Source organism: Spinacia oleracea, chromosome 5 (genome assembly GCF_020520425.1).
Source record: "Spinacia oleracea cultivar Varoflay chromosome 5, BTI_SOV_V1, whole genome shotgun sequence".
Lineage (NCBI taxonomy): Eukaryota > Viridiplantae > Streptophyta > Magnoliopsida > Caryophyllales > Amaranthaceae > Spinacia > Spinacia oleracea.
The window spans coordinates 15,593,017-15,618,899 of record NC_079491.1 but is presented as its reverse complement, the minus strand read 5'-3'; the positions used below and the strand labels follow the sequence as shown (position 1 = coordinate 15,618,899).

The 25,883-nt window shown below is 35.8% G+C and overlaps 1 protein-coding gene, 1 long non-coding RNA gene and 3 other non-coding genes across 5 annotated transcripts; 2 read left to right on the top strand and 3 right to left on the bottom strand.

Moving 5' to 3' along the window:
- Positions 1–10,927: 10,927 nt before the first annotated feature.
- Positions 10,928–20,644, top strand: LOC110784631 (acyl carrier protein 1, chloroplastic-like). Its single transcript, NM_001426357.1, has 4 exons — positions 10,928–11,318; positions 18,336–18,431; positions 18,533–18,655; positions 20,140–20,644. The coding sequence occupies exons 1-4, from the start codon at positions 11,247–11,249 to the stop codon at positions 20,260–20,262; spliced, it is 414 nt and encodes a 137-aa protein (NP_001413286.1). The 5' UTR covers positions 10,928–11,246; the 3' UTR covers positions 20,263–20,644.
- Positions 20,574–20,645, bottom strand: TRNAD-GUC (transfer RNA aspartic acid (anticodon GUC)). Its single transcript has one exon. It is a non-coding gene; the product is annotated as a tRNA-Asp (tRNA).
- Positions 20,646–20,784: 139 nt separating this feature from the next.
- On the bottom strand, positions 20,785–20,856 carry TRNAD-GUC (transfer RNA aspartic acid (anticodon GUC)). The gene has a single exon. It is a non-coding gene; the product is annotated as a tRNA-Asp (tRNA).
- Positions 20,857–21,045: 189 nt separating this feature from the next.
- TRNAD-GUC (transfer RNA aspartic acid (anticodon GUC)) lies at positions 21,046–21,117 on the bottom strand. The gene has a single exon. It is a non-coding gene; the product is annotated as a tRNA-Asp (tRNA).
- A 1,695-nt stretch (positions 21,118–22,812) lies between these two features.
- On the top strand, positions 22,813–25,229 carry LOC110784630 (uncharacterized). Its single transcript, XR_002532328.2, has 3 exons — positions 22,813–23,378; positions 23,846–24,131; positions 24,444–25,229. It is a non-coding gene; the product is annotated as an uncharacterized lncRNA (long non-coding RNA).
- The last annotated feature ends 654 nt before the right edge of the window (positions 25,230–25,883 follow it).

Genomic DNA, 25,883 nt, shown 5'->3' with positions numbered 1-25,883 from the left:
GTTAAAAGGTGCCATGCCAAAATATACACTTGCTTGGATATCCTTTACATCAATCTAGTAATAGTTTTCGCTCAGCGAGGTGTTACTTATTGGTCCTAAAGGGGCAAGGTACACAAATAACTGTGAGTACATGTTAGTTTTGGTGAAACTCAACGATATAAGTAAGGAGTCCTTTTATGTCGTGGCAAATTCGATAGGTTTACCTAATAAGTTCTTAGACGTACCTATCAACCAAGAATAGTTTCTAGACTATTAGCAAAAGGCTTTTGCTTACCTAAGATGTTCTAGGATTAAGTCGACAAACTGTGCTTAGTTCTTCAATGATTTTAGGATCTTGGAATCATTTTATTCACACCTGCCGGAACACATAATTTGAATAAAATGCTTAATAAACATTGAATTATGCATGTATGCCAGAATTTAAGTTTATTAAGAGAAACTGTGAATGGTTATTTATTTGTTTATTCTTTTCAATTGTAGTTTTTAATATGGCAAACAACAATTCATTCAACATTCGATCAATTCTCGAAAAGGAGAAGTTGAACGGGAAAAACTTCCTTGACTGGCAAAGGAACTTGCAAATAGTTCTTATGCAGGAAGAAAAGGAGTATGTCCTAGATGAGGCGATGCCCGAAGCTGCAGGCGACGGGGTCACTCAGGCAGCCCTCAATCGTTGGATTGATGCCAACAAGGATGTGAAATGTCTAATGCTCGCCACCATGAGTGCGGATCTGCAGAAAACGTTCATCAACTCAGATGCTTTCACAATCATCAGTGAGTTGAAGAACATGTTCCAAGATCTGGCTCGAGTCGAAAGATTCGAGACTCATAGGCAAATTCTTGAGACCAAGCTTAAGAAAGGCGAGCCCGTAAGTCCACATGTTCTCAAAATGATTGGACTCATTGAGAATATGAGTCGGCTGGATCAGCAATTTTCTCAGGAAATGGCTATAGACACCATCCTCCATTCTCTTCATAGCGGGTATGATCAGTTCAAACTGAACTACAGTATGAATAGTCTGGACAAAACGCTCACTGAGCTTCACGGTATGCTGAAGACCGCTGAAAAGACGCTCAAAAGTGATAAGCAGGATGTGCTTATGGTGCGTGGGGGCAAGTTCAAGAAATCTGGAAAGAAGAGGAATGCTAAGAAAGGTGGCAACAAAGCCAGCCCAACTAAGCAAACTGGCGCCAAATCTGCAAAGAGAAAGGTCAGTCAACCCACTTCTGAATCCGAATGCTTCTACTGCAAGAAGAAGGGGCATTGGAAGAGAGATTGCTTGAAGCTAAAGGAAGATCAGAAGAACGGAACAGTCGTTCCATCTTCAGGTATTTTCGTTATAGACTGTATACTTGCTAATTCAACTTCTTGGGTATTAGATACAGGTTGTGGCTCACACTTATGTTCCAATCCACAGGGACTAAGAAGAAGTAGAAAGTTAAGCAAGGGTGAAGTCGACCTACGAGTGGGAAATGGAGCACGGATTGCTGCATTAGCTGTAGGAACTTACTATTTGTCGTTGCCCTCCGGGCTAGTTTTGGAACTGGAAGAATGTTTCCATGTTCCAAGTCTTACTAAAAACATCATTTCAGTTTCTTGCTTAGATGCTAAGGGATTTTCCTTTATAATAAAAGACAATAGTTGTTCGTTTTATTTTAAAGAGATGTTTTATGGATCTGCTAGATTAGTCAATGGACTTTATTTATTAGATCACGACAAACAAGTATATAACATAAATACCAAAAAGGCCAAAAAGGATGATTCAGATCTCACCTATCTGTGGCATTGTCGATTAGGCCATATAAACTTGAAACGCTTAGAAAGACTTCAAAGAGAAGGAATTCTAGAACCATTTGACTTAGAGGATTATGGTAAATGCGAATCATGTTTACTTGGCAAAATGACAAAGCAACCTTTCTCTAAAGTTGGAGAAAGAGCAAATGAACTATTGGGTTTAATCCATACAGATGTATGTGGACCAATGAGTACAAATGCTAGAGGTGGTTTCAGCTACTTTATCACTTTCACTGATGACTTCAGTAGGTATGGTTATGTCTACCTAATGAAGCATAAGTCTGAATCCTTTGACAAATTCAAGGAATTTCAGAGTGAAGTAGAGAATCAATTAGGCAAGAAGATTAAGGCACTGCGGTCTGATAGAGGCGGTGAATATCTGAGCTATGAATTTGATGACCATCTGAAAGAATGTGGAATTCTATCAGAATTGACTCCTCCTGGAACACCACAATGGAACGGTGTGTCAGAACGGAGGAACAGAACCTTGCTAGACATGGTCAGGTCAATGATGGGTCAGGCCGAACTTCCATTAGAATTTTGGGGAAATGCACTAAATACAGCTGCACTCACTATAAATAGAGCTCCGTCTAAAGCTGTCGAAAAGACTCCATACGAATTATGGTTTGGAAAGCCTCCAAATGTGTCTTTTCTTAAGATTTGGGGATGTGAAGTATACGTCAAACGATTAATTTCAGACAAACTTCATCCAAAATCTGACAAATGTATCCTTGTGGGCTATCCAAAGGAAACAAAGGGGTATTACTTCTACAATACATCTGAGAACAAAGTGTTTGTTGCTCGAGATGGTGTCTTTTTGGAGAAGGATCACATTTCCAAAATGACAAGTGGGAGAAAAGTAGACCTCGAAGAAATTCGAGTCAAACAACAAACTCTAGAGAATGCTCAAGATGACATTCAGGATGAAACTCAGAGATCTTTAGAAGAATCTGGTAAGAATCATGGTCAATCTAGAAATGTTACCCCGCGTAGATCGCAAAGATATAGATCTCAACCGGAAAGGTACTTAGGTATTTTGACGAACGAGAGCTATGACGTTCTATTACTTGAAAGTGATGAACCTGCGACTTACAAGCAAGCTATGACGAGCCCTAGCTCCAAGCAATGGCAAGAAGCCATGCAATCTGAATTAGACTCCATGTCTGAAAACCAAGTATGGGATTTGGTCGATTTGCCAGATGGCTACCAAGCCATTGGAAGCAAATGGGTTTTCAAACTGAAAAAGGACAAGGATGGGAAACTTGAAGTTTTCAAAGCTAGATTGGTTGCAAAAGGTTACAGGCAAGTCCACGGTGTGGATTACGATGAAACCTTTTCACCAGTTGCAATGCTAAAGTCTATTCGAATAATGTTAGCAATCGCTGCATATTACGATTACGAAATATGGCAGATGGATGTCAAAACTGCTTTCTTAAACGGCGTTTTAACAGAAACTGTGTTTATGACACAGCCTGAAGGTTTTGAGGATCCAAAGAATGCTAAAAAGGTATGCAAGCTAAAGAAGTCAATCTACGGATTGAAGCAGGCATCCAGGAGCTGGAATATACGTTTTGATGAAGCAGTCAGTGACTTTGGTTTCATCAAGAACGCGGACGAATCTTGTGTATACAAGAAGGTCAGTGGGAGCAAAATTGCTTTCCTAGTATTATATGTCGACGACATATTGCTTATCGGAAATGACATTCCTATGTTGAACTCTGTCAAGATTTGGCTTGGGAAATGTTTTTCGATGAAGGATCTAGGAGAAGCACAGTACATATTGGGCATCAAGATTTACAGAGATAGATCTAAAAAGATGATTGGACTTAGTCAAAGCACTTATATCAATAAGGTGCTTGATAGGTTCAAGATGGCGGACTCCAAGCGAGGCTACCTACCCATGTCTCATGGAATGACTCTAAGCAAGACTCAGTGCCCAAAAACACTTGATGAGCGTAGACGAATGAATGGGATTCCATATGCATCATTGATTGGTTCAATAATGTATGCTATGATATGTACACGCCCGGATGTTGCGTACGCACTCAGTGCTACGAGCAGATACCAGTCAGACCCAGGAGAGGCGCATTGGACTGCTGCCAAGAATATTCTGAAGTACCTGAAAAGGCACAAAGATGACTTCCTGGTCTATGGTGGAGATGATGAATTAATTGTTAAAGGCTATACGGACGCAAGTTTCCAAACCGACAAAGATGATTTCAGATCACAGTCTGGGTTTGTCTTCTGCCTCAACGGAGGAGCAGTAAGCTGGAAAAGTGCTAAGCAAAGCACCATTGCGGATTCTACAACTGAAGCGGAGTACATTGCTGCACATGAAGCAGCAAAGGAAGCTATATGGCTAAGGAAGTTCATAGGAGAACTTGGTGTAGTCCCCTCCATTAAAGGACCAATAGCCCTGTATTGTGATAATAACGGAGCTATTGCACAGGCAAAAGAGCCTAGACACCACCAGAGAGTCAAGCATGTACTTCGTAGATTTCACCTTCTACGAGAGTTCGTTGAAAGAAAAGAAGTCGAGATAAGCAAAATTGGAACTGATGACAACATATCAGATCCATTAACTAAACCTCTGCCGCAGGCGAAGCACAACTCGCACACTGCAGCTATGGGAATCAAGCATATTGGAGAATGGCTTTGATGTCTCTGTTTAATGTTTTAAAGTTTTAGAGTTTAAATCTTTGTAAAACATTATTGGTTAATCATTCACAATAAATGAAAAGAATTCATTTTTCCATTTAATTTGTGGTTTATTAAATGATGAGTCCCTTCAATTTGACGATATATTCAAGATAGACTGTCAGGACCAGTCCTGTGACTAAGAAATGTCTATCAAGTGAACTTGAATGTCAAAGGTTGAAAATGGTCCCTAATCGGAGTTTTCTATAAAATTGGACGCATAGAAAACGTTAGACGATTAGAATGCAAGATGACTAGTAGTTCTGTTTCTTGAACTATGTGGACATGGCAATGTCATAATCATTTGCATAGATACTTACTTTGGGAAGACTAGTATCGGACGAGACCTATGAAACTTTACTGTAAGAGATGAAAGTCTGTCATAAGTAAATTTCATTAAATTATTAGACACTAAATCCTCAATACCTGAGTGATTTGAGATTACTTGTTTGAGAACTGGTTGCTTTGACGTTGACCAACCGTCGCACCGTAAAAGGAGGCTATAAAGGCAACGCTCAGGTAATCACCTATCAAACGAAGTCTAATCTCAAGATCGCAAGATTGGGATTGTCCTCCCATAAATCGGGATGAGATGCTTAAAAGTTGTACAAGGCCACTCGGAGAGCTAGAAACTGTGAAATGCATGGCCGTGCTCGGATGAATCATAGGCTATGATTATCTGTTTATTTGATCAGTTGAACTCTGAAACCGAGGAACACCTCTGGACATAATAAGGATGACAACTCTTACCTTATGTTCAAGAGCAAGCATCGAGCGACAAAGGAATTAGGAAATGCACACTTGTCCCTAAGGACAAGTGGGAGACTGAAGGAAATAATGCCCTTGGTCCAAGTATGCATTCTATGTTAAGTCTAATAAATGCGGTTCAGTATTAATTAACAAGTTAATAATTCAGTGAGATCAAGTGAGCTGAATGCCTAGCTAGAGGCCGCTTTAGTTCAAGTGGAATTAATGATATTAATCCACAGCTTACTCTTGACTGAACCCGTAGGGTCACACAAATAGTACGTAAACGGATCAAGTATTTAATAGCATTAAATACTCCATCTATGAATATTCGGAACCGACGGATCTTGGTTTCAGTGGGAGCTAAGATCGTCACAGGCAAGGAATGAATACTCCGGAAACGATGATATTGCCGGAAACGGAAATATGGATCGTATCGGAAATATAAATATTATCCAAGTCGTAGATGTTGCCGGAAACGGAAACATGGTACGTGTCGGAAAATATTATCGGAAATGGAAATATTGCCAGAATCGGAAATATTGCCGGAAACGGAAATATTGTCAGAATCGGAAATATTACCGGAATCGGAAAATAATTTCGGAAACGGAAATATTAAATATTTGTTCGAAACGGAAATTAATTCCGGAATCGGAAATATTAAATATTGTTCGTATCGGAAATGAATTCCGGAATCGGAAAATTTAATCGGAAGCGCATCGTACGAATAAGCATCGGACGAGGCCTGCCGGACGAGGCCCAGCACGAAGCCAGGCCATCGCCCAGCAAGCCAAGCGCGCCGCACAAACAGCCACGCCAGGCCCAGCGCAAGGCCAGGCCCAGCAGGCTGCGCGCAGCGCGCAGCGCGCACAGCGCGCACAGCACGCGCAGCGCGCGCGGGCGCTGAGTGGGTTGCTGCTCGCGCGCACGCATAGGGCCCATCGTGGCTGCCGTGCGTGTGTGTGCAAGTGTTTGTGTTCGTGCACGTTTCCTAAAACATGCAGAGTTCGGTTAATGATTAAATTCCTAAATTCTATTTGATAAATTAATTAAATTAGAGTTCTTGTAGGATTCTAGGTTTGATTAATTTGTATCTGAATAGGATTTCGATTCCCTTTCCATACCGCTATAAATATGAGGCTAGGGCTCACAATTTATAACACAAGTTTCAAAGTATTCAAAGTGAGTTTTTGAGAGAAAAATTCAGTCACACATTTGCCTATAAAGTGCCGAAAATAATAGTACCTTAAGGGCGATTCTAGTTGGTCAATCTTAAGGCGGATCCGGATGTGCTGTGGACTATCTACGGAGGGACGACACTTGGAGTCCTAAAGACTTGTTCTTGTTCGGTTCGGGCGCAGCTAGGGAAGGCACGCAACAAAGAGTATGCATCTAATCTATGCTAAATGATTATGTGTAAATAATATGTTTTCCTGGGTTTATGGTTTTTCCGCATGATTTATGAATTGTCATATGTATCATAACCTAACAATCCCCTATGTCTGATTCATCATCACTGTCTACATCACCATCATCACTCTCAGATTCCTCAAAATCAAAATCCTCACTGTCTTCATCATCCTCACCCTCAAATATCACATCACCACCCTTACCCTTACATGTCCTAGCTGCCCTTTTGTTTCCCCTACTAGCTTTAGACACAAACTTTCCCATTTTTACCAGTGTGGGTTTCCCCACCCTAAACCCCTCAGGTCTAGCCCTTCCTGTTTTTTTGGGTTTGGTTGGGACAACTGGTTCAGGTCCAGCTTGCTCTGGTTCAGGTCCAGCTTGCTCTGGTTCAGGTCCAGCTTGCTCTGGTTCAGGTTGTGTGGGCTGGGGTGCTCCCTGTGTTTGTTGGGTTGTTTCTGGTTCTGGTTCAGCTTGATGTGGGGGTGTTTGTGGTGTTGTTTCTTGTGTGTTTGTGGTTTCAGGGGGGTATGGGGGGGGGGGGGGGCAGGTTTTGGTGTTTTCTTTTTTGGGGTGAGTTTCTTCCTAGGTTTGGCCTTGGAAGGTTTCTTAGGAGGGGAGGACTCTCGCTCTGGTTCAGGTTGTGGTCGAGAAACCCCAGGAAACACCTCATCAGCATCTAGTGTGTCATAAATCCTCACATACTCAATCCCATCATCCTCACAATCCACCACTGGAACCTCCATAGCAACTGTGTACCTAAGTTGTTCCTCCATTTCCCTCCTCAACCTCTCCTTTTCTTCCTCTTCCCTCCTCTGTTCTTCAGCCTCTCTTTGCATCCTCAAAAGCTCTTCCTGTCTCTCCCTTAACTTTTTTCTTCCTCCTTTCTTTGCCTCTCAATCAAGGCTACAACAGACCTAAAAGCTACCCCTGGAGAATCTGTTTCCTCTACCCACAATTCCACTGTATCCTTCCCCCTATTCCACCCCCACATTCTCATCATCACATTATCATCTACCAATTCTACCTTCCCTTTGGGTGACTCAGTGTACAACCTAAACTTATCAGGCAAAAATACATTCTGCTTAGATGATTCCACAAATGTATCTTGGAAAATGTCAATCAATTGACATCTACTAGTGTCCAGAATCCTAAAATCAAAATCATGTGACTTATAGTGCAGCAACAACCATATTGCGGACATCCTAACACACAACACAACATCAACAAAAAACAAAAATTTCCATTACTAAGTTGACATGCTTAATTTCATGAAAACGCAAATAAACAAGTCATCTCCAACATCAAATGTCCAGAAATCCTAAACCCTAAATTTGTAAAAACGAAAAAAAATTGAGCGATTCACATTACATACCTTAATCGATGAGCGAGTAACCAAAGAACGCGAAATTCACACTTGAACTTGAAATTCTACAGCTTCCTTACGCAATTCGCAAAAACCCCCTTTCTGAGAATTCGCGTGTGTTCAAAAACCCAGCAAACGACTTCTCCAACTCAATGTGCACCAAAATTTCCAGGCTTTTTGTGTGAATGATGATGCAGTTATGGTGGAAGAATGAGGAAGAACATGGGAAAGAGAGAGAGAGAGAGAGAGAGAGAGAGAAGCAGTTTAAGGGTCGCAAATTTTTTGAACTGTAGAATGGGTAACCAGGGGTAGGGATGGGTTATGGTGCCCAAAAGCAAAATAAGGGCAATATAGTAAACTACCCTAACAGAGCGTTAACGTCCGTTAACTGTGTGGGCATTTGATGATATTGTTCGATTTGTCAGGGGTATTTGGTGAATTATTGGAACTTGATGGGCATTTGGTGAATTACATCAAAACTCAGGGGCATTTCATGAAATATCCGTAAAATATTTTAGAAGTAAAAGTCCAATGATTTCCGACTAAAATATTACTAGGTGGGTGTAAACAATTTCATTTTCATTTTTGGTAACTTCACACTTACTCTCCAATTCTTTATTACTTCCTCTATTCTTATTTATATGACACAATGGGGTTTTAGACACTATTCACACAAACACCTTTGACTTCCTTTCGTGGTTTATACATAAGAAAAAACATAGTCGTGTGGGATCTTATTAGATTCGTATCAGTAAATATTATTTAAATATCAACTTTTTAAAAAAATTTCCGATCCACAATTAGAGATATTAATGTTTGAAATCGTTCATTGGCAAACGTGTCTAAATAATTGTGTCATTTAAAAAAGAACGGAGGTGAGTTCGTAGAAAAATACTCTGTAAGATATAATAAAGAATTGGAGAGTAAGTGTGAAGTTACCAAAAAGGTTTCTACGAACTCACTTAAATCATGAGTTCGTAGAAAAATACTCTGTAAGATATAATAAAGAATTGGAGAGTAAGTGTGAAGTTACCAAAAAGGTTTCTACGAACTCACTTAAATCATGAGTTCGTAGAAAAATACTCTGTAAGATATAATAAAGAATTGGAAATTAAGTGTGAAGTTACCAAAAAGGAAATAAAATTGTTTTATTTTATATGCGTTTTATCTGAGAGTATCAAATGCATGGTACTTTCGGGTGTATAATTTAATAATTAATTTTAATACATTGAAATTTAATTCAGTAATTGTTGGGTTGCAAGCGTACAGTACAATAGTTTACAAAGAGCTCATGTTGACACACAGCAAGTAGGTTCTGGTGCATGTTACTAGAGCTCTTGTTTACATGATTAGTGCTCCATAGTTGTTAGTTTGTTAGATAAAGTTGCTAGATCGTTGTTATATATTTGCAAATGTTTTCTTTTCATAACGATGTTTTAAAAAAATTGAAGGATTCATCAGCATTGACTGTGAAATGGCGAGCGATTCACGATTTGACTAAAATACTCACTTATATTTTAGTTCAGATGAAAGATTCATAGACACCGGAAGAAACATGGAAGTAGACGTGGCCTACAAGACCTATAATTGGGCATATACAACACGTAAGGTAGAAGTTTCCTGATTGAAAAAGAAATTGCTACACCTTTCAACCTTTACAAGGAAATAATAGCAATTACTTGATTATAGCTAGTTATATTTTTCTGGATCTGATTTATGCTCCCCAAAAGATATAATATTATTTATTATTTATTATTTATTACTTATTATTTAGGAAAATTTGTAATTATTAATCCAATTTTTGCCCGGTTTTCTTTAATTAAGCCTACCTATACGATATTTCTAAATAATCCAACCTTTATGACCCAACTACTATTATTAAGCTTAGATGACCGGTTACCTGCCACAAAGTCAACGTTAAAAACGTTGACAACCTAAAATTGGTTTCCCTCCTAAAATATTGGACACGTCATCATCACTTGCCACCTAAACAAGGATTTCATTTTTTTTTCAAAAAACCTTTAATCCTTCTCTTCTCTGTACCGTGTTTCAATTCCTCTCTCCTCCATTACTGCTGCTTCAACCACAATTATAGGAGAGAGAGGAAGGAGGAGAGAGACAAGTGAGAGAGGAAGGAGGAGAGAGAGAGAGAGAGAAAAGTGAGAGGAGGAAGGAGGAAATGAAGAACATCTTTGATGTTCTTGAGAGAGGAAGGAGGAAAGAGATAGAGAAAAAAGTGAGAGGAGGAAGGAGGAAATGAAGAACATCTTTGATGTTCTTGAGAGTATCAGAAAGAGAAACAGAGAAAGGAAGGAGGAGAGAGAGAAAAGTGAAAGGAGGTTGAAGAGAGAGAGAGAAAAATCAGAAATGTGAGGAGGGGGGTTCAAGTGACGGGTAGTGGGGTGGGGTTATGGGGGATGGAAAATTAATTAAATAAGGGTGGTGAGGAAAAAGAGGGTGGAAAAAAGGTAGAATCTTAGGGTTTTTTTGGTAAATAGTGGGGAATCTTAGGGTAAATTGGTAAAAAACTATGACCAAAAATAGTAAAGATTCAGTAGGGGAACAACAAAAAGAAATGCCAAAAAAGGAAATGGGAACAACAAAAAGGAATGGAGGAAGTAGTATATTATCAGAGGACCAACTCAACCAAAATCTTAAGCTGGTGGTTGAAGCCCCAAAATTAGTTTTATACTTTATCATACCCAACGTGAAATAATCCACTTTGAAAGGAGGGGTGGATGAGATTTGAACCTGTGATCTTTGCGTCACGCTGGCTGTAATACCATATCAGAGAACCAACCCAACCAAAAACTTAAACTGATGATTGAAGCCCCAAGATTAATTTTATACTCTATCTCATACGGAGTATATATATTCATAACATTCAAGCGCCTGCGGTTAGACCTCTGAGAATCTTACACCTTATACCCTTAAGAATAGTGTTTTGGAATATGTTGGATGATGGATGGGTCCTAGTGCAAATTGCAGTCGTTGGTCCATCAAGATAGACCTTGATACAAAGAACAAATGTCCACCACTCAAAGTCTGTCTTAGCCTAAATCATCCAACTCCAAAAACGGCGTCGTACTACATTTAGCACATTGCTTTCCTTTCTTTGATAGTCCCTACTATAATTTTTGTAAGCTAAAATTTGGTATTTGCTATATTATCCTCAACTTAATATTCTTACTCAGGATAAGCTTCTCACTCTCTCTCTCTCTCTCTCTTACTACCATGGCTTCCTTGTCCGCGACGACAACAGTTAGGGTTCAACCATCGTCTTCGTCTCTACATAAACTTAGCCAGGTGAGTCACTGAGTCCTTTATAGAAATGTATCTTATCATCCTTCTTGCATGGTGATTTTATGTTCCGAGGAGTCAGTATGTTTAACTAAACATTAGACATGTGGTATATCAATCCTACGAGATTAATCTCATGTCCCAAGATTTGTGCCTCATTTGCGTGTCACTTCTATCTATACTCAATACCTTATTATGGAGTATCACCTTTTCTCATATATAACCACATAAGCTGCGAGTATTTGTAATTTCATTATTGTGGACAAATACATAAAAATTTACATAAAACTTTACTACTACTACTACTACTATTATTATTATTATTATTATTATTATTATTATTATTATTACTATTATTATTACTAGTTGAACAACCGCGTGCGTAGCACGCGGTAGTCAACTTGGTATTTTTGTAAGAAAAATATACTATGTGTATTTCTTCTATTCTTTTGTGTTAAATACTCTTTTTCCATGTTTTTAGAGTGGTTTATAGTTTATCTTTTCTAAATTATTGGTAATAATAAAACTTGTATTACTTCTTGTCTCAGATTGAAGTTTTGTTTTTTTTGTAAGGTTAAGGTTAATTATATTTTATCATTATATTTAAAAATACTTTAATTTATCTATTCGAACTTAATAATATATGGAAACTTATTGAAACTTATAGTAGTTAAGAATGAATTTAGGGATCCCCTTTTTCGTTAAGTAAACTTATTTTCCTAAACTTGACATGGTTATTTTTTATATTTTATAAACCTAATTAATTTGAACTATTTACGAAATAAAACTTATTTTTCTTTAAGTTAAATACACAATAATGTTCTTTCCTTGAGTTCTTCCATATTAGGCTCTGTATTTTTTTTCACCTTAAAAAAAATAATATCAAGTAAAAAAAAAGTTGAGTTTGGAAAAATTAAGCGAATTTCATATATGTAGCAATTGTATTGTTGAAGTAAATCTTAAACATTAATGAAGTACCGATGGAGAAAAAAATCAAGTATATATAGAGAAGAATGTAATAGTAACAAGCATATACTTCGTATTACTAATAAAGATTAAATAGTAATCTAATGAAATAATTGTATATAAGTTTATTTTAAAAGAGTTTTTTCGATAATATAGAATAAATCTTGATTAGTTTAATTAAATATTTTCTCGTGTTTGTAACCTTATTTTATATGCATAGTCTTGTACTCCGTAGGAAAGACAACTCCCCCTACCTTCCTCCTCCCTCCCCTCCTTACCCCCCCCCCCCCGTCTAATTATATGGATATGATGTAATTGTAAGGTTGATGATCTTAACTTACATTATTACTATTCATGTATACAATCATATCTACTTTGTTTAGACCATCTGTATTCTTGACCTTTGGTCAAACATAAAACAACTTCTCTCTCATATTTCTCCTTCATTTACCTCATTTCCAATAACTTGACATACATCTTACTCTAATCTTCCCCCTATTTTTTTTCTTCCGCAATCTTGACCTTTTACATACCCCATCTTCAATTATCTCTTATACACAATACAAAGTACTAACTTAAGTAAATATTCTTTCCGTCCCAAAATGTTCATTACGTTTGGTATTTTGTGCACGATTTAACGACTAATTAATGTGCATTGAGATTTCTCTATGTTTTTTTTTATTTAAACAAGACAAATTACATTTTTTTATAATGTTTTCGCTTTTATTAAAAATCTAACTTTGGAAAATTAAATGGAAAAGATTTAATGTCCTATGGAAAGTGTGAGAGATTAAGTACCCAATGAATTTAATTGGATAAAATAATTTTTGACACAAATGTTGATAGAATATTAAAGCATTTATGTGATAATATAAAAGGAAATGTAAAGAACATTTTGGGACACCCAAAAAGAAAAAAGTAAAGAACAAAAAGACGGAGAGAGTAATTTGTACTCCCTCTGTATTTTAAAAAGAGATACACTTTCCTTAAATGGCCGTATTTTAAAAATATATACACTTTCCTTTTTTGACATGTTTTGGTCTCACTTTCAATTATATAAATATTTCTCTCTTTTTGTTGGTTCTCACACGTACTCACATCATCTTATTACTATAATAAATAATTCACCCACTACCTCACTCTCATCTTATTTTAATAAATTCAACTCACTCTCCTAAAACTATGTGCCGATCAAAGTGTATCTCTTTTTAAAATACGGAGGGAGTAAAAAAAAAAATTTAATCAAATTACAATTTATAAAAACAAGTTGCTTTTAATTAAATGGTATTAGACGGAGGGAGTAATAATTAAATATTATTACATGAAAGTATAAATAAAAACTCATGTATGGAATGAAATAAGGAAAATTAATACCACACACTCACTCCCATAAATATATTTTTAAAAACAATACACAGAAATGCAAAATTATGAGATGCATAAAAACAAAACCGAAGTATTACCCTTAAACTAATGAGCACTTAATTACATACCAAAAAAATTGAAACCGTGCAACGCACTTAATTACTCCCTCCGTTCTTTTTTAAAATTTAATTTTGGTATAATTCACACGATTTAACAACTACATACAGAGTAATAACGCGGTAAAGATTCATCATTTTTATTAACTAAACAATCAAAATTACATTCTTTAATAATATTTTTGCTTTTATCCAAAATTTAACATTTTTTCTTTTTGGTTAAAGTTATAATTTTATTCTTATTAAAAAGAAATTTGAGTGATTAATTTAACAACCAATAAAAATACTTTATAAACTTTTCCACTAAATGAGAAAAGTGTGATGAATTTATTCCAAAATGAATTTAACTTATTAAATAATCAATTGGAGTAAATTTTGACAGATTAATGAAATATGCATTTATGTTAAAATATAAAAGGAAATATTCTTTTTTTCCCCAATTCTCCTATGTAATGTTTTTTTTTTCCAAAAATAATACTCCTTTTGTATTTTATTGAGTTACAACTACTATACACTGTCACATTTTAATACAAAGTATGAGTTATATTTCACATTTTGTATGCCTTTACATTTTAATAATTTCACTCATGTATGGTCCTCACTCTATCCTTTCATATCATTTTCTTTGAATAATTAATAGCTCAATCAGAGCATAATAATTGACAAGCCTCTAATTGAGGTACAATAGCCTTTCATAAACGATTTTATTTCTCCGATGGTGAGTCATATTATGTTTTGGGACTTAATTTGAGATTCTAATTTCCATTGGTGGAACTCTAAAAAATCAATTTATTATTTATTATTTCTTAACCTTTGTTGTAAAATTAAAACAAAACTTTCCTATATTAAGGAAAAAATCTTTTGAGAAAAGGTATAAAAAATTCATACGTAACCTAGTTGCAATAGGAAATGAGGAAAAAAAATTAATCTCTTCGCCCCTTGTTGTTTACCCACGCACCAAAAGTGCTTTATTAAGAGTTGGTTGAATGAAATTGATAAGAGATAAAACTGATAAGGACCAAATGGATGTTACTTGATAATAAAGTTGTAGTTCTCGTGAGCATTTATTGCAATGGAACAATCTTTTCAGGACGAACAAAAACAACAAGTGGGATAAAGTAAAAGAAATGGAGGGTATAAAGATCGAAAGGAATTTAGTTATGGAGTAAACTATTAGGCAAAATGCTACTGTTCATCAATAATGAACTTAAAAATTAAATTTCTTTCATATTTTTCTTGTCTTTTTCCTATTCAAATAAATATTGTCGAATATATATAATAATGGATATCTATTTGTAGAGTTTGAAAAATAAATCTTTATATTATTTTATTTTATTTTTTGAGTTGTAGTTTTTAAAATGTACATGAAAAAAAGTTGTTACTTTTGTCTCATTTATGTGCACGTAACAATTGTAGATTGGTTGAATAAGTTAGATGAATATTCATCCAATTGTTCACCTTTTAGAATTGAACTATGTAAACATTTGTTGTTCAGACCAAAAAAATATTTATGGCCATGAACAATTAAAACCATGCTTTTATCACACATAAGTACATAGCTAGGTAAGGTAAAAAATTGAAAACCAGAAAGTCAAAAAAGTTCAAAAGTTTTGCATACATCCGAAAATTTATTGTATATCGGAGTAACTTGTATCCAATTTTGGGTAACTTTTTGTAGTTTGATTACTTTTGTTTTATGAAAAAAGGATATATGTTTAAAGGGTTACATAATTACCTTTATACATTATTAGTGATTATAAAGGGACAATCTAATATAATATGTAAAATATAGCAGTTGATATATATATATAAGAGTTTTATTTGAACTTAACAATTTAATAGAATACGTGCGTCGCAGGGGCTAAAATCTAGTTTTAAATAAAGTTGACAAAATTGATCACTAACAAATAAACAACTTTTACATTATCGTGTTAACTTTTAAACATTTTGAGCTATATTTACTACGTCGTACGATAATTTTATATTTATTTTACATAATCTTTAAATAAGAACCTGTAAAAAAAAGTTAGGGAGTGAGAATTAATTTTGGAACGTCGACGTAATTTGATAGTGTAGACCATGTTTTTGGTCACGTGGCAATCACATAGTATTACAACATATATATACATTTTTTTTCAAAGGTTAGTGTTACAACTTACAACATATATCATGATAATATTAAAAGATGGAAAAAGAAAAAAGCAAAGTGGGACATATGTGTCTTTTTTCAAAAGTCACCACTATTCATTTACCTAGGGATGTTAATGGGGCGGGGCGGATGCGGATGTATGTCCCTCCATCCCCATCCCCACCTAAAATTTTCATCCCCATCACCCATGGCGGGTACAAAATTCATCCCCATCCCCGCCCCAACGGGTATAAACTAAAATCCATCCCCGCCCCACCACCCAACTGGGTATCCATCCCGTCTTATCCCCGCCCCATACCCACGCCAATATCCGCCTAATTTTTCTTATTAAGCAAACATTTTCCATATGTACGAAGTAATGAAAGTTAACTTTAGAAAAAAAAAACCTTACGACTAAAGAGACACATATAATCGAAAAAATACCCGTCATAACAAAAAAAATCTAAACAAAAACTTAAAATTCTCACATAAATTCATATTATCACCTAAACATGCACATAAATACAAACTCACCCCATCGCCCATGGCGGGTATGAAGCGGGGCGAGTGGGGATGGGGCGGGGCGGGCGGGGATGGGGCGGGTTCAACACAAAATCCACACCCGCCCCATCACCCATGGCGGGTACAATTTCTATACCCATCCCCGCCCCATCACCCGCCAAACCTACCTCCATCCCCGCCTACTTGGGACGGATGCGGGGCGGGTCTCCCACGAAACCCGCCCCACTGACATCCCTACATTTACCCTTTAGCCCCAAACTTCTAATTCTCTTTTATATGTAGTTGTAGATTATTATTATTATTATTATTATTATTATTATTATTATTATTCCGCGAATACGAGACTTCTTCAATCGAGACCAAGGTAAGCTCATTTTTGAGTCGGCCTCGCTTTTCGGAGCTGCTCCCATTAGCCTCAGTTTATGTAATGCTAATGTATCTCGTGCTTCTTTAAGTAAAAAAGGGTACTTAGCTTGGTGATAAGCCCACAATTAGTTAACAATTTGAAGTTGATTTTGATGGCCATAATAAGCCCAGAATTAGTTAGCTTTATCAAGTTGATTTCGATGGCTCGTTTGATATCACGGCCAGTTTGTGTTTTTTTTTATATTTTGAAATGCATATAAGATTTGATTGAATTATGAACTGAAAAATAGTCATATCTATAGTAATTATGTTGATTTTGAAAACTGACAACAAAAATTGGAAACTACTTTTAGTGGTTTTTATATTTTGATTTTTAGTTTAACAAAAATAGAAATCTAGAAACAAAAACGATATCGAACGAGCCTTACGTTTTTTGTTTCCAATTACTTTAAGCACCTTATGTTTAGTTAACATGAAAAACCATAGGAATTATGACTTCCTAGGAAGTGTAAGATTAGAGGCATTGTTAGGTTGATACAAACATGAGAAGTCACACTTCCTAAGACGTTGCTTACCAATAGATTTCTCTAGGTAAGTGAAACTTATCATGTGAATTACTTTCTATGTTTAACCAAACAATAATATTCACTTCATAGGAAATGCGTATACATGTAGAAAGTTCTACGATTAACCAAACAACCCCTTAAATTAGCTTATCTAGCTAGCTCTAATGAAAAAGTACTTGAATTAATTTAATCTTTTAACGTCTTATCAAAACTTTCATACTTGGTATAAAAATTTGACAACTTTACAATCTTGTGCTTACCATTATCAAACAAATAAATCGTATTCTTGTCATAATCATCTACGTAGTACTATTATGATATAGGTGCATTTTTCTAGTGTTTGTTTAAGTGATAGGGTGTATCGTAAATACACCTAGGTATAACGTGAGTAGGAACAATGACTAGTAATGAACGAATAAACTTATCTCAACTAAGTCGTGACGTGTATGAACACTACCCTAAAGTTGAATTTGCCCCGTTACGTACACACGACCTCTTGACAATCAACCTCCAGAGTTACACGACATCTATCTCGTTGGTGTAGTACAAAAAGATAGATTGAAAACGAGATTGAACGTTGCCCAAAAACGAACCAGAAAATTTTTGTTTGAGAGGAAAATTCCGAGAGCAATTACTTTTCTGTGTCTTTTTGTGAAGAAGAAAACCACAATAAATAAGCTGGAAGAATTATTTCGGAAGGAAATAAATTCGGTAATCAATTAGAATCAAAATATGACAAACTAGCCGTTATGCGAGACTGAGCGGCAGCAAAAAGGGCCCACCTACACCCGCGCCACTCGCCCGGCCCGGCCCGCGCGTGTGCGGTGGCCTAGAGCCTCCTCCCAAGTCGCACAATTTATTTTGAAGCAAAACTAACTTATGGATGGATATTTCCAACAACGTGTACGTAGTAGTATGTACCTTCTTTTAAGGTATACCAAATTCAAAAAAAAGTAACAATTATATATAATGCATCACTTTAATGAATATGCAGGGGAATGGAAGATGTTCAAGTATAGTGTGTTTGGATTGGGGCAAAAGCAGTTTCCCAACACTCAGGACTTCTCGTCGTCGATCCTTTATCTCTGCTGTATGTTCTCTGTTAATTGATGTTCCTCATCCTGTTTAATGTTCATTTACATAATTCATGTGAATACTTTTATTAACCATGAATTGAATACGGTTTGGCAGGCAAAGAAGGAAACAATTGACAAAGTGTGCGACATTGTAAAGGAGAAACTGGCTTTAGGAGCTGATGTTGTGGTCACAGCTGATTCCGAGTTTAGTAAACTCGGTGCTGATTCATTGGACACGGTACATTCCTTCTCCCTACCTTCTTTAAGTCACTCCAGCTCGGAATTTGACAGATGATTCTTCCAAGGAATAATTTTACTTTTTCTAAGGAAATTATCATTTTCTCAAAGAATTATTTGTCGATATTTGGCCTAAGATCTTTGTAAGTCGGGTTTAGCATAGGTAATTCATAAAGGGGTGACCCATGGGTTGGTACACCAACTGACGAACCGATAGCTTTGTAGGTAACTGATAACCAATAATACTCAAATGGTATCCAAGACCGAACCTACAATTTCGGGCACCTAAACTTTCAGATCGGAAATTTGGTATCCGGTATAAATCATCCAATTGGAAAATTAGGCTTTATAACTAGATTCTTGTAATTCCATACTCTAAATACCAAAATTAGCACATGGATAACTCTTAAGAAAAAACATCCGCACATGATTTTAATGACATTACTAATTAAATTACAACTCCTTCAATTATAAATCGATAATTAACTTTTTGGAAAAAGAATATATTTATGTTTGGAAAAACTTTTAAAAAATATTTATCGGATCGTTATCGAATACCCATTATTTTTATTTTGATAATCAAATTAATTCATTGATAAAAAAAGTTATATGACATTTACATAAAGATTTAAATACATCAAATACATAACAATCAAATCAAATAAAAATTTCCTTTCACCATAGCTACGATCGTAGTATATCAAATATTCTGTATACCCTCTTGTATATCGTTGTGATTTACAACCATAACAAATATGATTTCCGTCTGATTCGTTTGATCGAGTATCCATTATATATAAACTTAACCGTACCTGATAACCGAACTAATATATCGATTTGGATACACACTTTTTCGAACCAGATACCAAATCGGGTTTTGAATTTTCGGATAGTTTTGTTCAGCTATAATGTCACACATGAACTTGTGAACAAGCTCGTTACATAATTAAAAAGAAAGAGTTGCAACGTTTTATGACTAAAATATACTTCGTATAAACACTTGATGAAAACAAGGATTTGTTATTTGAATTGTGGTGATTATAAAGGTCGCAAGTTGCGACAACATTTAGTTGTCACAGTTTTACGTGTTGGAATCTAATTGCTACATATAGGCGCCACGTAGGTTTGCGTCATCACAATATTTTTACTATCAACGCAATATTTTTACTATGAAAATATGTAAATAAGGTAATCGATATAAAAAGGAAACAAATTATAATATTAAAATTTTCCTACCTTTTTTTAGAAATATATATAATAGGTTACGTAAGTTAAATATTTTAGTTTCCAATTTAAATCACGACTCATAAGCATGATATGTCATCATCGTGACACGGCTTAAAGGTCGCATGTTGCGACCTTTATCATTTTCGTTTGAATTGATTGTGCATTTTCTTGGCTAAGGATCGTAACTTGAGCACGAGTTTCTGAAGCTTGGCTCAAGCCCATATTAAGTTTTTACTTGATATTTATGGGCAATGACAGGTTGAGATAGTGATGAACCTCGAGGAAGAGTTCGGTATCAATGTGGATGAAGATAAAGCTCAAGATATATCAACCATCCAACAAGCCGCCGACGTTATTGAGAGTCTTCTTGAGAAGAAATAGACCCCAAACTATGCTCTCTCAATCAGTCAATCACCTAGCTAGGGAATGAATTCTTGTACCAATTTTGCAAGCCCCTTTTTTATTAATTGATTCAATTCACCCTGCTGCCATTTTTGGACTTCATTGTTTGAAGATTATCTTTTCGAGTTTTGTAGTTCAATTTTTTTGATTTTAAGTGATGATGACATCAATTATTTCCACTTTTTTGGACAATGTTCTTAATTACATTGGCAAATCTTATGTAAAACTTCATTGGTAGCAAAAAAGGATTGCATGATTTCTGATTATGTTGAAATAGGAAAAATAAAAAGCGCCGTTGCCGGGGATCGAACCCGGGTCACCCGCGTGACAGGCGGGAATACTTACCACTATACTACAACGACAGCTTGTACTTTGTTCACTTTCTTGTTTAATTCATTTTTTTAACTGGCAAATCTTTGTGAACTTCACCAGTATTATTGGTATAGCAAAAATGGAGTCGTGCACGATTTCTGATCCCGTTGAAACAGGAAAATTAAAAAACGCCGTTGCCGGGGATCGAACCCGGGTCACCCGCGTGACAGGCGGGAATACTTACCACTATACTACAACGACAGGTTGGACAATGTTCATTTATTTGGCATATAGTATACAAATTGTGGGAAATCTTATACGGAGTATTCTTATGTGAACTTCACGATAGGAAAACCGAAAAATGGACTGTGCATGATTTCTGATTATGTTGAAACATGATTTCTGTTGTTGTCAAAAATAAAAATGTTGAAACAAGAAAAATTAAAAATACGCCGTTGCTGGGGATCGAACCCGGGTCACCCGCGTGACAGGCGGGAATACTTACCACTATACTACAACGACAAGTTGTTATTACCAGACAATTCATCAATATAAGTAACAAAAGTTAAACATGTCAACTTTGAGTAGATAGAAAGTGATACGTAGAATGAAATGTCAACGGTTGCCATTTTTATTATCCATTGACTTTGTCATTCTTTGAATTGAGAAGCAACGTATATGGAGAATCCTGGTGTCATTGACCAATAGCATTAAGTAGCAAGTATCAAAAACTGAAAATTCACTCCAAAGGCATACTTTTCAGCAGGACAGCAGGTCGCACTCTAAAAGCATACCATTTTAATTTATTATACAGATATACCAAAGTAACTTTTAACAAGCTTTTGTAACTTTTAACACGTTTTGATTGAATTGATAGTAATTTCGATGGATAAACTTTTTAAAAATATTACGTAGTACATGATTACCTTTACACATTATTAGTGATTTTGAAGGGATAATTTTTAGTAAAACCGGAAAAAAAATCACTAAAAAGTAAAATAATTTTTACCTTATATCGAGTAACTTTTAAAACATGTTAGAGCATGTACATTGAGGCTCTTGGAGTGGCTCTCCAAGTAGTTCTCCAACAAGAACTAGCTCTTGGCCAACATTGGGGCTCTTGAGTGGTTCTGGAGGGGCTCTTGAGTAGCTCTTCATGGAGAGCTACTCAAGATAGCTCTTGCCCAAGAGCCCTCCAAGAGTTGGTTCTTGTTGAAAATTGAGGAGTAACTTTTTTAAAGTAGATAGTAACTTTGGGTAAAAATACAATTAAGTAGTTTACATTTAATATTTATGATTCAATTAATGAAAAACTAATATGTTTAATATTTTTTTACGAAAAATTTACAATAATGGTCACTTTTTTCTTTTTTCCTTCCCTATTTAACAAGCCTAATATTGGTCTATTTATTTGCAACTAAAATTATTTTGTCTTCTTCTTTTTAACCCATTGGTTGAAAATTATATCTAACTATTGTTAATATTGCAGTAACCTAAAATTTTCTATCATAATTACTTAACTTATTAGTTATTGCCAATAAATATTAACATTGTTTGATATATATAAAATAAATGAAAAATTGACATGGGACCACCAAATGGTAAAAAAAATATTGGAGAGCTCATTTGAAGAAACAACCAATTTTGGGTGTTTTAGGAATGAATTATTGAGTGTATCTTGTAGAGAGATAATGGTAGAGAGAGAGTGGAGAGCCCTCCAAGAACTCTTTTGAATAGCCAACCAATGTACGTGCTCTTAAGATATATTTACATCTAACTTACAATATTTATTTTGAAGAGATAATTTTTAGTAAAAAAAACTTACAATATTTATTTTACACGAATTGTAATTAAAAGTTTGTGATACTTTTTACATTTATGGAAGTATTAGATTATTACACTAGTGGAAAAACAATCATTTGCATCACCACATTTGCCTCGCACATTTAAACATGTGACGCAATTGACAGTTCTAAGCATTAAAATTATTCATTTGCGTCGCAGAATTACTAATCTGCGACGCAGATGACTCTAAAATGTCTCCAGAATCATTTGCGTCGCAAATTAGTAATAATGCGACGCAAAATATTACCTTTTTTACGTCGCAGAATTACTAATCTGCGACGCAGATGACTCTAAGAATCATCTGCGTCGCAGATTAGTAATTCTGCGATGCAAAGGTGGTAAAATTTCGGTTTCTTTAATGTTTTTAATTTGGTGCGACGCAGACTACCTGCTCCTATTCCCTTTCTCTCTCATATTCTATCATACATTTCCTGCCTCCCCTGTACAACTCTTTCTCTCTCGAATTTTCCAGATCTCCATTGTTAAAACTCCAAAGCTTCTCTGTCTCTCCTTCAGAATCAGTATCGAGCTTTCCCTTCAAAGTCTCCTCTCACCAAATCATCTCAATCTCTCAAATTTGTTTTAAAATTCAAGCTTAGCGAATACGAAGGAGGCAAACCCAGATCTGAAACCGATGACTTCTTCAGCCGGATTTCAAGCCGCGTTCTCTGCAAACTCCGGCTCTGAGGTGGATGACTCGGCGGCGACTCATCTTAGGTGCGGTGTAAGTGGGGCTGAGTTTTTGGGGCATTTTGTTGAGTCGACTCAGACCGAGTTGGTCCCGAGTTACACCGGTACATGCCTTCAAATTGCAGAAAAAGTGGAGAGAGAAAGAGGGATGTAGCTAGGTTTTCGAAACAGTGAAATCTGCAAGTGTCCTCTTCATCCGCGAGCTCCCATTCCAGCATATTGTCCGTGAAATTTCTCAGGATTTCAAGGTAATTAAGTAAAATTTAAATAAAATTTGGAAATTTGATTTCAGTAATTTAATTGTTGCTTGATTTGATTTCAAGAAATTAGGTTTGAATCTTCATACTTCGATTGATTTATTTCCATGATTTGTGTCATTGGAGGTGTTAAATTAGGTTTGAGTTGCCTAATAGATCCGATTGGTTCAGCTTCATGGTCAGGTACTCAAACTGTCTTTGTATGGTCCTGAACTTGATTAATTAACAAGAAAATTAGAATCTAAAACTGACTGGTTGTTTAATTGGTGATCTCCATTAAGTTGTTGAAAAATGATGAAGCCGCATATGATTAAGTTGTTTCATATGATTAAGCTGAAAAATGATTAAGTTGGTTGTTTAATTTGTGCATTGGTTTTACTTTTGTTCAAAAAAACTGAGAAAGTGTGTTGACTGGGTTACATTGTAGTATTATTGATATTGAAAGCTCGCCTATGCAGGTGAATTAAGCTGTGAGATTGAACATGATGGGAAGGTTCATCTGCAAGGAGTTGTAACAGGGGGAGCTAGCTAAAATGAATCCTTTTTTTTTGGTGTTATGTTCTCACCAACCCCGTTCCAATCTTTGAATTTTCTCTGAAAATTTAAGCTATAACGAAAATGGTAGGAAGAGGGAAGACCTGCCCTAGGTTCTGGTTTTCAGTAGTAAGCCTGGTTTTCAGTTTCCGGTGTGTTCTATTGCTCGATTTACCTTTTCCTATCGTCATTAAGTGCCTCGTTGCAGAGGTATTTTTTCCCCTCTTACCTTCATTTCCATGTTAATCTAACTTTGTGGTTTTTTTATGTTGATTTGGGTGAAACGAGGGCTTTGATTATGTTGTTGTCTTTATACTTTAATCAAAGAATGTTTTTAAGGGGGTTGATTGATGGGTATAGTGTATCAATTCTATTTCAGATTGGATAAGGCTTTGAAGAATGTCAGATTGGTTAATGTTATATATTGGTAGATTGATGGTCAATGTAGCATTGTTGTAGCATTGTTTTTGCCCCGTCTAGCTTCACTCAAACTTCTTTTATAACATTTCTTTCTGTGTGCAGCCTGGACAAAGTTCAAAGCATCAATGTCAGATGACGTTGCTAGAATCTAGTATCCTAGGAGCATCAACATCAGCCTTTATGCGTCTTCAAAGAGACCAGCAGATTCAACAAAGATTGTTGCAGCGGCAGCAGAAACAACAATAGCAACAACAACAACTTCCCGCATCAAGTGCGTTGATGACACATGCCCAAACTACTTCCCAGCTACCTGCATCATCTTCTGTGCAGAATGCTTCCCAGATTCAATCACTAACTGCTTCTCAGCCGAATTCATCCTAATTGCTCACAGGCTCCCGCTGATGCAATTTCTTCTTCTTTATCTTCCTCTCTTTTTTGTTAATTGCTTGTTCTGCGTATACTCAGTGTTGTTTATTCTGCGTGTATTAAGTACCTGTCATTATTTGTTATGCATATTGTTAAATAAATGTTGTGAGATGCATGGGTAGTGCGTTGCATTTGTGGTTGCTTTGTCTGAACAGCTTATATGTGCTCCCGTTATGCGTTAATGCTCTCTCTTGACTTTTCTTCTCACATGTCTGCCTTGTTTGCTTTTGTCTGCTGAGGCTGAAGCTGTTCCCACAAAGACTGCTCTATGGAGAGGAGCTTAGGAGGCAAGACCAAGCTGAACTTGCTGGTGGAGGTGCAGGGGTGGGAGATAATCTCTCAGCAAGGAGATCTTCAGTATTTTACTTTACTTTTGGTCTGAATTGTGTACTTAATATAAATTATTAGATTCCCGTATTTGTAAGATTCATAATGGTTATTGTCCTTATGTTTTAAGCCTTATCTTGTAATGAGTTGACCATTTTACTATATATATATATACATATATAGTAAAATGGAACATATTTTTTTTAACAAAATCTAAAGTCATTTGTGTCGCACTTTAGCTAAACTGCGACGTAAAGGACTTTTTTTTAACATATTGAAAAGTCATTTGCGTCGCACTTTAGCTAATCTGCGACGCAAATGACCTTTTTTTTAACATGCCAAAAAGTCATTTGCGTCGCAGATTAGTTAAACTGCGACGCAAATGACTTTTTGGCATGTTAAAAAAAAGGTCATTTGTGTCGCAGGTTAACTAATCTGCGACACAAATGACTCTTATTTGCGTCGCCCAAAAGCGCGACGCAAATGACTTTTTTCATTTGCGTCGCAGCCAGTTGCGTCGCACCAATTTGCGATGCAAATGAGCTTAAATGACCGACGCAAATGACTGTTTTTCCACTAGTGTTACTGGTACTTTCTCCATTTCTTAAATACAACGACATTCGACTTTTTCCTTAAATACATGTGACATTTAACTTTTTTAACATGATTTACGTATGAGTATTAACTTTGGCTATTAATAATTTCAATGATAAAATAGTAAAGAAAATTGAACAAAAAGTTATATAATTCTTGAGATCAAAGCAACAATAATTAAATTGATATATACTT